Source organism: Pterocles gutturalis, unplaced genomic scaffold (assembly GCF_000699245.1).
Source record: "Pterocles gutturalis isolate BGI_N339 unplaced genomic scaffold, ASM69924v1 scaffold34430, whole genome shotgun sequence".
Lineage (NCBI taxonomy): Eukaryota > Metazoa > Chordata > Aves > Pterocliformes > Pteroclidae > Pterocles > Pterocles gutturalis.
In genome coordinates, this window is record NW_010142153.1 from 2,320 (window position 1) to 18,183 (window position 15,864).

At 37.9% G+C, this 15,864-nt stretch overlaps 1 protein-coding gene across 1 annotated transcript in view; it reads right to left on the reverse strand.

Moving 5' to 3' along the window:
• Window positions 1-484: 484 nt before the first annotated feature.
• LOC104469682 (E3 ubiquitin-protein ligase UBR3) overlaps window positions 485-15,864 on the reverse strand; it is a gene marked incomplete at its 3' end in the record, with an annotated part of 34,530 nt that continues 19,150 nt past the window's right edge. The window contains exons 8-19 of the mRNA XM_010084278.1: window positions 13,780-13,959; window positions 13,362-13,495; window positions 8,985-9,071; window positions 8,381-8,446; window positions 8,205-8,294; window positions 7,230-7,358; window positions 7,089-7,141; window positions 6,283-6,416; window positions 5,876-5,961; window positions 4,340-4,481; window positions 1,005-1,101; window positions 485-626 (exon numbers count right to left, since the gene is read on the reverse strand). Coding sequence (XP_010082580.1) covers window positions 485-626; window positions 1,005-1,101; window positions 4,340-4,481; window positions 5,876-5,961; window positions 6,283-6,416; window positions 7,089-7,141; window positions 7,230-7,358; window positions 8,205-8,294; window positions 8,381-8,446; window positions 8,985-9,071; window positions 13,362-13,495; window positions 13,780-13,959 — 1,340 coding nt within the window. The remainder of the gene's footprint in view (window positions 627-1,004; window positions 1,102-4,339; window positions 4,482-5,875; window positions 5,962-6,282; window positions 6,417-7,088; window positions 7,142-7,229; window positions 7,359-8,204; window positions 8,295-8,380; window positions 8,447-8,984; window positions 9,072-13,361; window positions 13,496-13,779; window positions 13,960-15,864) is intronic.

The window sequence follows — 15,864 nt, forward strand, 5'->3', positions numbered from 1 at the left end:
AAGTGATGTTAGAACTAAATTCAGTTTTGAGATGTACTTGCCATTGGGGATCTAAAGCCATCAAGGTTGCATATATTTGAACAGGCTGCTGATGCCTTAAAACTCTGCAATGGGAGCCAAAGGAACACCACTCACACCACCACACTCCCTGAAACCATCCCAGAACAACAATTCAAATGGCAGCTCTGATGGTTAAATAGTGTTCCTCAAAGTAGAGTAGGACTGCTCATCCACTTGGGTACCTGACTTAGTGTATGTATATATAAGATAATCATTCATGAAATAATGAAAATGGTAGAAAAACATCATCATACTAGACTTAGAAAATAGAACAAAAATAAACACATTTAAAATAAACATAAATTTGAGCCTGACTATTGTATCTATTATTGTAGATAATCTATTAAAAAATCCTTCTTCTAAGAACTCCTGATCTAAAAAAGTGGAAGTAAAATACTGGACTTAACGAGAATTATGAATATACCTTGTAAAGAAGTGTGAACAGCACGATGTGCAGGGTTTTACAGTGTAAAAGCTTTATGAGACCTTTGTAACTTGGATGTAGTGGTGTTCTCTTCTTGTAAGGAGGCCATGGGTTCCCAGGAAATTTACCACTTTGCTTTAAACTGTTGAAACAAACGAGACTTCTGTTAAACACTGCAATAATGTAGACAACTGCCACTGTTATAGATAACTATCCTGCATTCTTTCTGTTTAGACCAACTTCAGAATTGATGAGCACTTCTAAGCCATTTAATTTATTCCCAAAAATGGGAATATTGTGGCGCTTCAGGTGTATTTTTAAACATTTATGGAAGAGTTACAGACTAAGGTAACCAAAGCACTGATACCACATGTAAATTTATAAACTATTTACTCAAGGACAAATCTGGGCCCTGAAAACATCAGTAACAAGATTAGCATTACCAGACAGTGAAAACAAAAAAATTATTGTGCAATGAGCAACAATATGATGTTACATTTCTAAAAATGATCCAACTTACAATGCTGTATATCTGTCCATTGCAGACTGCACATCTCTACGGTAAACCGTTCGAAGTATTACCATGACAGGGTCAAATTCCTTATCCCAAACTTCAGCTGTTGTTTAAAAAAAGTAACATATTAATTCTCTTTACAGACCTTACAACTTATTCTAGATTCTCAACTAGCTTTAATGATGTAATTTTCTGTTATATAATATTTTTTGAAGTACAGTAACTCTTATAATTCTTACTAATAATACTTACTATACTAATGATTACTACTACTTATCAAGACATCAAAATTTCACCAAAAATATTTTTCTTAATTCCAAAACAAAACTTTAACAAACTATTAGTGCAAGAGATCTTTTCTATTAACAAGCTTTATTTTAATGTCTTTGAGTTTTCTTTTCTGTTATGTAATAATTTACAATGTGAGCTAAATGATGAAAAGAAAAATCATGTACTTCTGATAAAATAACAGTTGTAACACATTCTGAGGAAAGGTTTGGTTTTTTAAATTCCAAATTAATTTTAAAATTGAAGTAAATTTATTTATCCAACTGTAAGTATACAAAGGCAGCTCTTTTACTCTTTTTAACTTCCAAGTATATTTAAGAAAAGGTTTTAATTATTTTTCACTTGCTGCTTCATAAGCACAAGCCCCCTTGAAAACAGGAAATAAAGACTGCAGAGCAGTTAGCAGGTAAGTGATATTAAACTACTAAGTGCAGTGAGACAAATGACTACAACAGCACAAATTGCCAAGTTTCTTATGAAGTAACATTTCTGATCAATCCTTTAAGGACATTCCTTTGTTTCATAACTAATATCTATGCATTATCTTGGCATTAAAATCTTAGTTCTCTCTCTTTAATTTAGTAGCTCTAAAATAACATTCAGAGTAGCTTTCCAGAGCAATCACAAAGAGAAATGTCTAAGCAAACTATGAACAAAGATATCCCATTTAACTGCTATATTTTTTTCTATTTACAAGTTATTAAAAAACAAACCTAAGTGTCCAACTCTAAGCCAAATGAAGATACTCATTCTATTAACTGTTTGGAAGCATTTGGCTCCCGTGACACAGCAACAAGAAGGCAAGATTCAATGACCCCATCAAAGGAAGAAAAAAACAAGCGGACACAGAATTTTAGCTCCACCAGCAGGCATAACACAAGTGCTTACAACATTGTTTAAAGTTTTCACAGGCAAAAGCAGGCAGCTTTATCACACTTCTGAGATTAATTTCCCATGGTTGGGAAGACAAGTGGTCTATACTCCTATTAACACCTGGTAACGTTACCAGTTCTACAGATACCCTCATACGCTGCTGAAGGAGAACACTTAGCATAGTTTCCACTATGTATGAAACATGATCAAACATAGATTGCAAAAAAAATTAATTTTTCCTGGACAGAGTTTACTACTGCAGTCTGAAACACAGACCAAGTTGTTTGGGCTCCTAATGCACAATGAGGAAAAAGGACTAAACGAGGGAGCCATACGGGGAATATTAGAAATGCACACAGAGCTCATCTTCAGCACACGATCTACAGAGAAGAGGAAGAACTATGTCCTTTGTTTGGAAGATGGTTTGTTTGGGTTTTTTTTAACCATTGGTTAATGGAAGCAAAACATAGAGCTTCTGCAATCAATAAGTTTTTTTTTTCCCTTAAATTTAGAGAAACAAGGGATTAGGGAGAACTCAACATGATTTGCTCAAACTGTGACAGGCCACTAACTACAATTCTTCAGAGCAACTGGAATATCACCATTCTTTTTGAGAAGCTATACAGTCTTATAAAGATTAAAAACACTTAAAAGGCTATAGCACACCAGTAAAATATGCTGGCTTTTATATTTGCAGCAGCTCTTTCAGTTTTTTATTACTTTAAGAAAAAGGGATTCTACATAGTGTTACAAATTACTTCAGTATTCACTGCTGTAAATGAGACACTTAAAAACCTTTAGACAAACCATATATTGCAGAGGTTGATTATGTTTAAAAAAAATAACTCAAACACCAAAAAAAAACCCCAAAACTCTATAATCTAGCATCAGATTCCCTAAATATGAAGTGTTACAATTAAAAATATCATAATCCATCTTTTTTTTCTCCCTTCATGCTGTGTTTCGAAAAAGACCAGCATGTCACAAGCTCTAGAAACCAGACATGACATAAGGAAATGCAACTTACAAAACATTAAATAAAGCTATTTTAAATACATAGGTGTTAAGCTGCCCAATTACACATCAAGGAACCAGAACAAATCAATTCCCAATATTTTAGTTTCACAAAATTACTTCACTGACTGTTAATTTTTACAAAAGGAAGAGCTTCAGTGACTCATCAATCTCCCAGTACAAAAAGTGGCAAACAAGTTAGTACAGTATTAGTTCCTACATTAACAACAACAAAAAAATTCACAAAAGAACACAGCCTACAAACCGAATGGTTGTCAGTTCTCAAGGGAGGTACCCGGGGGAGTAAGGAGTTAATCCCCCTCAGCTTTGCCATGAGCTGAAGCATAACCAGAGCACATGAAGCATTTCAGATTCCTACAGGCTGATCTGCTCAGTGACAGGAAACTAACAGAACACTGAGTTCTTAAATTCTTCCTCTCCTTTGATACACCAACACTATGTTGAGTCCAATTTAGATGGCAAGCTGGTCAAGGGAAGAAACCTGTCATTTTTGCACTGTATGGATTGCAGAATTACAGAACAATATTCCACATGCAGTCTAGCCTGACCTTTGTTCAAGACCCTCACTACTGACTGGGAAAAATGTGACAGGTTACTAAGATAATTAAGCAATATAAAAGAAAGAATTATGTATCACAGTATCTTTAATAATCAAAATGTGGACAAGTTCAAAGGAAATATCTTCACAACTGACACCTCACAAGTGTAAGCAGTTCTAAACTCTACTGAATGCACATCAGATTTTTTTTTAAATCATATGAATGATTTAAATTATGCAGATGAGTGAAATACAAATTACATAGTTTTTCAGTTCTCCATTTTTCCCTTGCCTCCTAAGGATACCTGATTAATATGACAAGCTCATTTTAGCTCTAGATCAAATATTAAAGACTATTAACAGTCTTTAGCTATGTTCTTACATATAACCAACAGACAACAATGACAAGTTTTTGGTGGTGGTTGTTTTGACTTTGGGTTTTTTTCTGTGGTTTGGCGGGGGGGGGTATCATTGCTTGGTGGGGTTTTTCTGTTGTTCGTTGTTTCTTGTTGGTTTTTGTTGTGGAGTTTTTTTTAATAAAAAAACCTCTGCTCTGGTTAAGCATCTTACCACTGAGTATGTCATAAGAGGACACTGATTACCATACCTTTAGGTGTATACATTCCTTGTTGCATGGAACCTCCAGGTTCAAAAACAGGAGCTTTAAAATCAGCAACTGCTGACAAGACTGATTCAAAGCTCAAGCTTCCTGGAATAATACCACTTTTAGGATTGGGGTTTTCTGGAATGTAATGTTTGTATTAAGGAAAGCAAAGATAACTTAGTTTCAGGACACAGCATTTTACTTCCCTCTTGACATTTTCAGTCGCTCATTTCAGAGGCTACACTTCCGCAGTGCTCTGTGTTTACCACAAGAGGTCTGTATGCTCCAGCTGCTATAGAACAGTAACTGTTACTGAAGTGACAGCCAGGACATTACACTTCTTAAAGCAAGACAACTGCTACATGCTTGGCTCAAGAGGTAAGTATTAAATAAGAAATAAATACCATTATGTATATAATTTTTTTGTACTTGCCTTTATTTACTAACACTTTGGCTCTCTTCATAGCAAGAACATTTTGCATTTACAGCTAAGTGCAGAAAAAGCAAGTAAATAGCTTGGGATCCACAAACACAAAAAAGTAACTCTCCATCTTGAACTGGCTATTTCTCATTTTTGGTAGCAATACTTAATTGACCTACTGACATTACCCCAAATCGCAAGTAGTAATTATAAATAAGGAAACTTCTGCTCATTAATAATCAAATGCTTGTATAAATGGTTCACTTATTTTACATAGTTAAGTGCTTCACTTAAGTGAATGGCTTTAAGTAATTTGCTTATTTTACATACTTCAGTGATTGAGTTACAAGGTCATATCATAATAGTTAATAATTCTTATTACATATTTGGAACTCTCAATCTCCTTTCTTATCTTTATCAGTTCATAATAATTTTGCTCAATGTCTATCCCTGGTTTGCAAGCTCTTTTGGTAAATCACAAGCCTAATTTGCCTACACAGCTTAATACATTGACAGCAGCAAAACCTGCATATTTGCATTCAGCTGTTTGAGGACATGAACCACATCACTGCACAGAAAGACTTCCTAGAGTTTGCTGTTCTTCAAGTAAGACACTTTCTCCCATAGCACATGCACTTCACTCTAATTTCAAAGCAGCATTCAGAATTGCTGTTATTTGCATTTTGAGCTACTGATAGCAAAAGCCAATATAAGAGGGGCTTCTTTTTATACTGGCAGAAAATTAGCCATAAGCAAAGGCTCAGATCCAGATAAAGGCAATGCTTGGCTGAACTTTCTACAATGTCACTGGAAAACAGACTTTCCACCTCACATGTAAAAGACTTTTGTAGTACTAAAAAAATATTAAAAATTAAAAAAAGCAATTAAGCTTTTTGTATCAAAACTAATTTAAAACTATTACAAAGTATTGCATATTTTGTAAGAAAAACTAGAGCTGGAGCAAGTGACTTTGCTGCTAAGTACATGCAAGCACACCTTTACACAATTTGTTACAATTACATAAACTAAAACATGTTGTTCAAGCTCCAAAATCCCACTACTATCCAGGTACCTGTCATTCTCACTCATGCACATTAATTAATATATTCCAAGGATATCAGATCCAACAATGAACTGTGTGTCCTGTCATTCATACAGAGTTGAGCTACCATCTCTGCTCTGAGGATCTCATCATCTGTCATTCCTAGAATAATAAAATTTGAAAAGCCATTAAACAGCATGAGTTTAAAACATACATTCAGCATACATTTGTCATTAAACACAAGTTAAACTTAATACGTACATTAAGTAATGACACACTGCTATAAAAACACAGCAAAAAAAAAAGAGGGGGGAAGAGCACGTTGCACAACACACAACCTTAACAGGTAGAAAACATACTGTCTTTCTGAAAAAGATACAGAATCTTCATGTGATCACATATATTGAATATATCACATATGTTGAATATAAATGAACATGCATGTTATTTACATACAAGTATTCCTAAAGCAGTGATTCTTACCTAAATGTAAACGAAGACTTAACAGAAGGACCAAAAACGTTAAGGCTCCTTCCAACATGGACCTTTCGTGCTCTGAATCAAGAACTGTATTTTGATGCTGCGATGCCATCGTTAACAGATCTACCACCTTAAATCTACACAGCAAAGAGTAAAGTAAAAAACATCATTCTCCAACAGTAGAACACCAATGTGAAGTGTACTGAGAAACTCAGGATATCATTCACAGCAAACCCAACCAAAACCAAAAATTAAATGCATATAATGCAGTAACATGCAAACATACATGAAAACTCTGCTATTTTTAAACTTGGACTTTTATTTAACTACCGATGGAATGTGCTATTTACTCCATATTAGAATGCCCTACATTTATGAACATATAAAGGCTAATGCCAATTAATCTGTTTTCAAACCCTTATCTTACTCTGTCTAGAAAAGGAGACATACTTCCTGTGTCTGTTACTATTGCAGCTCTTATTTATCTCTATTTACCTACATCTTCAGGCTAGCATATCCTGAAAGCTTGCATATGAACATGTGCAGAACTTCAAAAAGACCCAAAGATGCTCAGAAAACAAATGTCTAAGCTTCAGTACTACACTGTAAATCAAAAGCCAATCCTGTGTAAAATCAAAGATATACTTTGAGATAGATACTTCTTTCAGTAGAATCCTTAGAAATTAGCTTTGGCTAGGCAGAGTTGTACCACTGAAGATGTATATCAGACACGCACCTTTTCTCACATGGCATTAACTAGTCAACAGCTAGCACAGCAGTGAGCAAGAGCATTCATTTTTTAACCTTACCTTTCAAAAACAGATGAAATAAAATAATCTGGGTCCAGCCTAGAGGCACAGACCTGTGGAAAGAGAATAAGTTCATCTTGTTCAGTAGTTTGTTTGTTTGTAAACAAACATTGGCTTGGCTTCTCAGAAAACATAACTTACTTGCAGCAGATAAATGTCAGGATCAATCATTGAATTGCAGAAATGAGACTGCACGTAAGTCATGGCCTGTCCTTTAATTTGTAGGCCATTTCTAACCCACATGTTGCTGTGAATTTCAGAAAGACTTGCCTGTTCAGATAAAATAAAAATTTACAAACATTTCAGAGATATTAAGCTATTCAGTTCAAAGTTTGCAGATTATCAGTATATTATCACACATATACATACACCCACATATACACTACACCCTTATATAAAAGAATACTTTCTTATACTGATTTACTTCTTCTGGGGAGTGAGGGATGAAAAAGAACCACTGCAAGTTTATGAAACGGATACCATACTTTCATATGAGAGCATATTTCAAACAACAAAAGTGACCGAAATCAATGAAGAGATTTATGTATTTATTTATTAAAATCTTGAAAAGTACTCCAAAGATGAAGGCATCATGGTTAAAACAAAGTCAGATATAAAAGCAGTGATTACAAATACTGCTCACTAACACATACAAATAAATACAAATCTATAATTAAAAAAAACGTTGCAGGGTGCATCCATTCTTGAAATTATTCTAAATTTAAAATACCAAATTTTCAGATTAATGTTTCTTCTCAACTTGCACTCCATTGGTAGCTATTCCATGAACATGCAATTCCCTGTTTTCAAAGGGCTGGTTCCTTCTACCCTTTTGAGAGTACTACAGTTAATATTATTATCATACTTCTCAGAGGATGATAGTAGTGACACATATTTTGTAAATAGAAGGGAAAAAAATAGTCTATCCTATCTACTGAGTATATTCTAGTTATTATTGCCACAAATGGCTTATTCGGATATTCCACAATTAAGACACAGTCCCCCTTGTTAAATAATTCTAAATACATTTAAATGACTGGAGTTAAAAGAATCAGACAGCAATTTTTTTTGTTGCATATCTCCACATCTGCATCAAAGTCAGAAGTCTGCCCGTACCTGAATCTGAAGTGGGTGAATCATTAGTTTCATCAGCATCTCCTGATCTGGCAAGATAGTATCCAGATCTAGTTCCTGGCATTTGACAGCCTAGAAACAAAAGCAAGCACATGCTGTACTGAACAATCACTCAACGGGGAATTTCCATCTTCTGGGTGACTAAAACACGTGCTTACCTTACTTAAAAACATGGCAAAGTAACGGTGCAGTGGCAAATGAAAAGTAACCTGGTTAGGAGCTGGCTGAAAGTAAAATAAAGATATTTTAATATCATATATTAAAAAACCAAACCTACAAATGTCTTTGTCACAACCACGAAGAACAGTATCTTACATGTCTTCATTTGATGGACTTACTTTCCGCTAACCTAGTATTACTTAATTCCCCTGCACTTTCTGATGATTCAGAAATTTCCCTTATTCAGGATGCTACAGCTAATGACACTCTGAATTGATTGACAGAATTGCTTGCTAAGGTGGCAAAGCTGCTCCCCACTACTGTAACAGAAGACGACTTCTGTTTTGCCATTGCTTCAGCTCTTCATTCACACTCACACCGCTTAAGCTTGCACCAGCAAATCTAAATCATCAGGACTCTACAAATAAAGGATCCTAGGACATAACATTCCAACTATTAACCACAAATCCTAATTTCAGCAAGGCTTTTTCAATCAGTACCTAGAATTAGGATTTAATTGAGGGGTGGAGGGGGAAGTGTATCACCTCTGAAGTTTAATCAGATTTTCACAGTACTTTGCTTAAATTCACTAAGGATATTTACCTCATCTACAAAGTTGATAGCATCAAACCAGTCCTGAAGTGCTTCAAGACAGTATCTGACAACGTTTCGTGTGTATTCCTGCGTTTCCTGCAGTAAGAGAAACCAGTGTACTACATGAGCCAAAACAGTTTTAAGTAAGTGTCACTGTTTTCCTACTACAAATAAATATTATTTCAAGAATATTTTTACAGTACATAATTTATGCCCTCATCATACGGAAATTGAGAAGTATTAGGATGGTTTCATTGTTACTCTAAAAGACGATCATTTCAATGGTGAGAATTAAGGCATCTTCAGAATGGTCAGCTGGTTCTAGTGCCTACTGTTTGATTTATCCATTTATTTTTACCAAAAATTTAGAGAGGCAAGCATTAAAAAAAAAAAAAATTCCATGCATTCAAAAGGAATGCCCTGTAAATTTTATCTATGGGAAGGTCCATACAGTTTGGTATCACACTGCACCTGAAATGCAATGATAACACAACAGTGCATAGATTTAAACAATAAGCAAACCTTGTTATGATTTTATGATATAACCCTATAACAATACCCTAAATCTACAATATCTTTCAGATTAAATAATGTACTTCAAGACTAGAGCTGTGCATTGCCTTCTAGCAGCAATGCAGTGATGTGCAAGAAAGGAAGGTGGGAGGGGAGCTAAACCAAATTGCCCTGTGATCAGCAGAACTTACAAAGCCTCATTTCTTAACTGACTTTTCCTTTAATCTTCCCTTCCCCCTAAACACAGACTCCAGACCTGCCTCACACTCCTAGAATATCTATGACACACTTCTTCATGCAAAAACCAGTAGTTCTTTGCCCAGACAGCAGCTGTGCAAGTGCCTAATAGCTCAGTCAGACACCTTTTCTCATCAGGAAATAAAACAGCCATGCTCCCACCCTGCTGCAGCTCCATCCTCTATGGTGGCCAGGTTCCCCCGGCTTTCCTCTACTGCAGGACACGAGCTGGAATCCCTTCCCACCCACCAGTTTTCACTAAACAAGTACGACAATTAAGAAATGAAATTCCTAAAACTCTTTCAAGATTTATTGAGAATGACCAAAGGGTTCAAACGGGGGTAAAAACATGACTGTCTTGCTGACAGATGAAGCAAGGCATCATACAGGCCTTAAGCAAAAGGCAGACCTTCCCATTCATAAACTAAAAGGAAAGGAATGCTTCAAAAAGCCAAAAGTTGTAATTCAGTTGTCAAAAGATAATTTATACTCATAAATTGATATATTCATAATGTATCAGCATAACTCACATCATGGAAAAGCTTTTGTAACTGCCTGATTTAAACTGGTTTAAAATTGCGTGGCATGCTCGTGCACATTTTTTCAGCGTGCAGTTCAATTCAGGTGTTGCTGTCTCATGGCTATTATATTATCTTAACAAGCTAATTTTAAAGGTGTATTTATTTCATAAAAATAACCATGAACTCACAATAAAAAGTTTTTTCACAATAAAAAGTATTCGTGTAGCTAATAGATTCAATTTTTACTACAACTTAATATAATTTCCAGTCCAGAAAATATTAATAACACTTTGCTCTACTTAGGTGACCATGAGATGTCAGAATATAAGAGGCTTTCACTTCGGGTTGTTAGTGAAACACAAACCCATAAATTACTGCATCCCCCATTCACAATGAAGTGTCTACTTGCAGACACAATCAACACTATAATCACATTAGGGAAGATGAGGAAAGGTTCACTGCTGGACCCTGTTCTCACCAACAAGGAGGAGCTGGTGGGGAACGTGAAGCTCAAGAGTAGCCTTGGCTGCAGTGACCATGAGATGGTGAATTTCAAGATCCTCAGGTCAGTGAGGAGGGTGCACAGCAAACTCACTACCCTGGACTTCAGGAGAGCAGACTTTGGCCTCTTCAGGGATCTGCTCAGTAGAGTACCATGGGATAAAACCCTGGAGGGAAGAGGGGCCCAAGAAAGCTGGCTAATATTCAAGGATCAGCTCCTCCAAGCTCAGGAGCGATGCATCTGAACAAAGAAGTAGTAAGGCATAAATGCCAGAAAGCTGCATGGATGAACAAGGAACTCCTGGACAAACTCAAACACAAAAAGGAGGCGTGCAGAGGGTGGAAGCAAGGACGGGTAGCCCGGGGGGAATACAGAGAAATTGTCCGAGCAGCCAGAGATCAGGTTAGGAAAGCTAAAGCCCTGAGAGAATTAAATCTGGCCAGAGGCGTCAAGGGCAACAAGAAAACCTTCTGCAGGTACGTTGATGATAAAAGGAAGACTAGGGAAAATGTGGGCCCTCTCCAGAAGGAAACAGGAAACATGGTTATCTGGCATATGGAGAAGGCTGTGACTTTTTTGCCTCAGTCTTCACCAGCAAGTGCTCAAGCCACACCGCCCAAGTCACAGTAGGCCAAGGCAGGGACTGGGAGAATGAAGAACTGCCCACTGGAGGAGATCAGGTTCGAGACCATCTGAGGAACCTGAAGGTGCACAAGTCCATGGGACTTGAGATGCATCTGTGGGTCCCAAGAGAACTGGCAGATGCAATTGATAAGCCACTATCCATCATATTTGAGAAGTCACTGGCAGTCCAGTGAAATCCCATTGACTAGAAAAGGGGAAACATAACCCCGATTTTTAAAAAGGGAATAAAGGATTACCGGGGGAGCTTACAGGCCAGTCAGTCTCACCTCTGTGCTCGGCAAGATCACGGAGCAGATACTCCTGGAAACTATGCGAAGGCACATAGAAAATAAGGAGGTGACTGTTGACAGCCAACATGGCTTCACTAAGGGCAGATCATGCCTGACAAATTTGGTGGCTTTCTGCAATGGGGTTACAGTGTTGGTGGATAAGGGAAGAGCAACTGACATCATCCACCTGCACTTGTGCAAAGCATTTGACACTGTCCCACACAAAACTGTCCCACGCGGTCCTCACTGTAAATTGGAGAGACATGGATTTGATGGATGGACCACTCAGTGGATAAGGAATTGGCTGGATGGTTGCACTCAAAAAGTTGCAGTCAACGGCTTGATGTCCAAGTGGAGACCAGTGACAAGTGATCTTCCACAGGGGTCGGTACTGGGACTGGTGTTGTTTACCATCTTTGTTGGAGACACGGACAGCGGGATCAAGTGCACCCTCAGCAAGTTTGCCAATGACACCAAGATGTGTCATGCGGTGGACATGCTGGAGGGAAAGGACGTCATCCAGAAGGACCCTGACAGGCTTGAGAGGTGGGCCAATGCAAACCTGACAAGATTCAGTAAGGCCAAGTGCAAGGTCCTGTACGTGGGTTGGGGCAATCCCAAGCACAAATACAGGCTGGGAGGAGAATGGATTGAGAGCAGCCCTGAGGAGAAGGACTTGGGGGTGTTGGTGCATGAGAAGCTCAACATAACCTGGCAATGTACTCTTGCAGCCCAGAAGGCCAATCGTATCCTGAGCTGCATCAGATGAAGCACGACCAGCAGGTCGAGAGAGGCAATTCTCCCCCTCTACTCTGCTCTCATGAGACCCCACCTGGAATACTGCATCCAGCTCTGGAGTCCTCAGCACAGGAAAGACATGGACCTGTTGGGAGTGGGTCCAGAGGAGAGCCACAAAAGTGATCGGAGGGCTGGAGCACCTCTCATACGACAGGCTGAGAGAGCTGGGGTTGTCCAGCCTAGAAAAGAGAACACTCCAGGAAGACCTTATAGCAGCCTTCCAGCACCTAAAGGGGGCCTACAGGAGAGACGGGGAGGCACTCTTTTTTTTTATAAGGGAGTGTAATAGTTTTACAAGGGGTAATGGTTTCAAGCTGAAAGAGGGTATATTTAGATTAGATATTAAGAAGACATTTTTTCCTGTGAGGGTGGTGAGGCACTGGAACAGGTTGCCCAGAGAAGCTGTGGATGCCCCATCCCTGATGGTGTTCAAGGCCAGGTGGGATGAGGCTTTGAGGAATGTGATCTAGTGGAAGGTGTCCCTGTCCATGGCAGGGGGGTTGGAACTAGATGATCTTTAAGGTCCCTTCCAAACCAAACCATTCTATCATTCTATGACTTATGTATCTCCTTTCCCCCGAACAAATGCAGGATGATTCAGAGACATTTATCAAGTTCGTCATCACATTAGAAGTTATTCCCTACGTACACTCATATGGAATGACTGTACACATCCTGAACTTGTAATCCCAGTTCTGGAAACAGTAAGTTAGGTACAAGCACGAATTCTATACTCACTATACACAGAATCTAAGTCAACCACAGTTTTATGAATTTGGTAGACAAAGACAACAAAACCCAAGACTTTTCAAACACAAAACAGATAGACCTTTCAGATTTGAGAACTCTACAATACATCATGAATAAAACCAAGAACAATGACAGAGAAATGTAGTCTTACCCTAATTTTGCAGTGTGATAGAAGACCCCACATTGGCTGGGCACAGGCTTCCAGCTCAGCAGCAAAGGCAGCATAGTATGTCTGTGATTCAAACTCCACATGCTCATTTAATTCTCGTTTATTTAAATTCATACCTTCAAAGATTTAAGCAGAGTTATGCAAATAAATATTTAACTAGGGCTAAGTGGAATGCAATTTTTTTAGCGTTACACATTCACACACCTGGTAGGACAAAGATCGACTAGATAATTTTCAAATCTACTTGTTTTCTAGAATATACTGCTCTCTTTCAGGAACATAGACTTAATAGAATACTAATGAATTAAATATTTACACACAGCAGTGTAAGGATTTTGCTACTATGAACATTAAGCTGTCTTAACATCCTTGTATTAGGACCAATTATAAATTCACATACCTTGAAAGAATGATACAAAATTCATCCATGTTACCAAAAGACCATGATCTTCCAAAAATTTCTTTGCCACGCTTTGGTGTGAAAGTATGTTTATAAAATCACTAACAAGGGGCCAGTAAGTATTATTCTTCAGTAGTGCTTCCCCACAGTTCACCACAACATGTAAACTATTTTCCTCATCTAGATTTAAAAAAGAAAAAAAAAGTAAAAACCACAACTTTTTTCTTCTTCTTCTTGTAATTTTAAAGCAAATTTACACGATAAGGCAAAATAAAAATTAAGATTTATTGTAACGTTGTGATCACACACACAACTGCAGAAAAGAAGAACAGTTACTTTCTGGTACTTGAGGCTGTTTTCTCATCATGGACTCATTCCACTCAGTAGGAGACACACATACTTTGAACAATATTGCAACCTTTGAACAGCAGTGCATTAGTAAAACCATCACTGCGATGCCTCTTTTGAATACTCTTAAGAAGTATAAGACGACCAAACAACAAAATTTCTATTATGAACATCTGAAATCTATTTTGAATTTGACACACTTCCAGCGACCAAACAACCTTACAGCATGCAAAAAGGAATCTGGTGATCAAAACCTAGACTGCCGTGTTGAGTCTGAGGACAGCAGAGAAAAGCATTTCCACTTTGAACATGGGACAGAGAGAGGGTTTATACAGCCTTCCTGGGACAGAAGGTTCCCAGAAGAAGGGGAAAAGAAACTGGTGGGGGGGGTGGGGTGGTAGAAGTCTCCTCCACAAATCACAGAAGTACATCGTCTACAACTGTTAAATATATCTATTTGATTTTCGTAAGAGGGACCCCGGAAAGACCCGAAGGGAAACAGGATTGGTCCTGGAATCACAATCCAAGGGAAAGAACTTCCAACACCCATCTGTCAGTTGCTGTTCTATTTCGAGCAAACAGAAGAAAGAAAATTCTTTATTTGACAATCATCAGCCTTGGGGATGGTATGGTTCTTGTCCAGTTCAAATGCACTGAAGGACCCTTGTAGCTACCCTTTACACAGTGAAAAGGTCATAAGCAATATGGCATCACCACAGCTAAAAAGACACTTATTAAGAGACTCCAGCCTCCAGATGATGAGGCATATCTGTATCTAGAATGGTTCCCTTTGGTATATATGTAAGCTTTTTTCCTCCCCTTTGCTGTAATTACTGGACTTTTTTTTTTTTTTACTCCAAGGTTAATTATTTATTTGGTTTATTGGTACCAGGAAAAACAAAAACAAAACCAAAAACTGCTCTCTTGCCTGTTATGTCAACAGGTTTTCTAACTTGAAGTCATGCAGTATTTTGATCTTGACAAGTTTTGCTTCTCAAGAACACAGCACAGTCAGAAAAATGAATCAGATTTCATCCTGACAAATATTCTGTTTGAACTGCACACAACTATGAACAGATACCTCCTTGTTACCACGAGGTAATATAGAGCTCCATTTCTTAAGACTGACTCCTATCTATTACACTGAACCACTGGAAGGAACAGGAAGCCAGAAGCACTCTGTGCAGCTTCTCAAACTTCTCTGCCACAGTTGATCAAATACTCTTGAATATCACTCTTATTATCTGGAACATCTGCGAGGAAAGGAAACTAGGTCTGGTAGCTCAGCTGCCTGGTTCCCATGTGCTCACACTGCCTATGCAAGAACAGGATAATATCTCGGTTGGTTCTGCCTGAACTGCTGAAGGACTTTGCAAAGAGCCAACAGATACACGTTGCTGACTCCCTGCCCCAGTACAGATCAGACAAATCCAGAGTTACTTCAAACTTGCAGTGGCATTGCCTCTTACTCAGAGTACTCACAAGACAGGGTTAATGTAAGGTCAGCCAAAGGAAAAGAGTTGTGGCTTGTTTTGTTTTTTTTTAAAGGACAGTTACCCAAACTTTTTCCTTGGGGTATAAATGCTTCTCCCACGAAAAGTCCACTAGGAGAAAAGTCCTGACAGAGAGGAAAAAGCTCTCTAAGAGCATAGGGACATAAATCTTCCTAGGGAGCCAGTTTTATCATCTGCATCCATATTTCACCTCCTCATCCTTTCACACCATGTGTGAGACAGG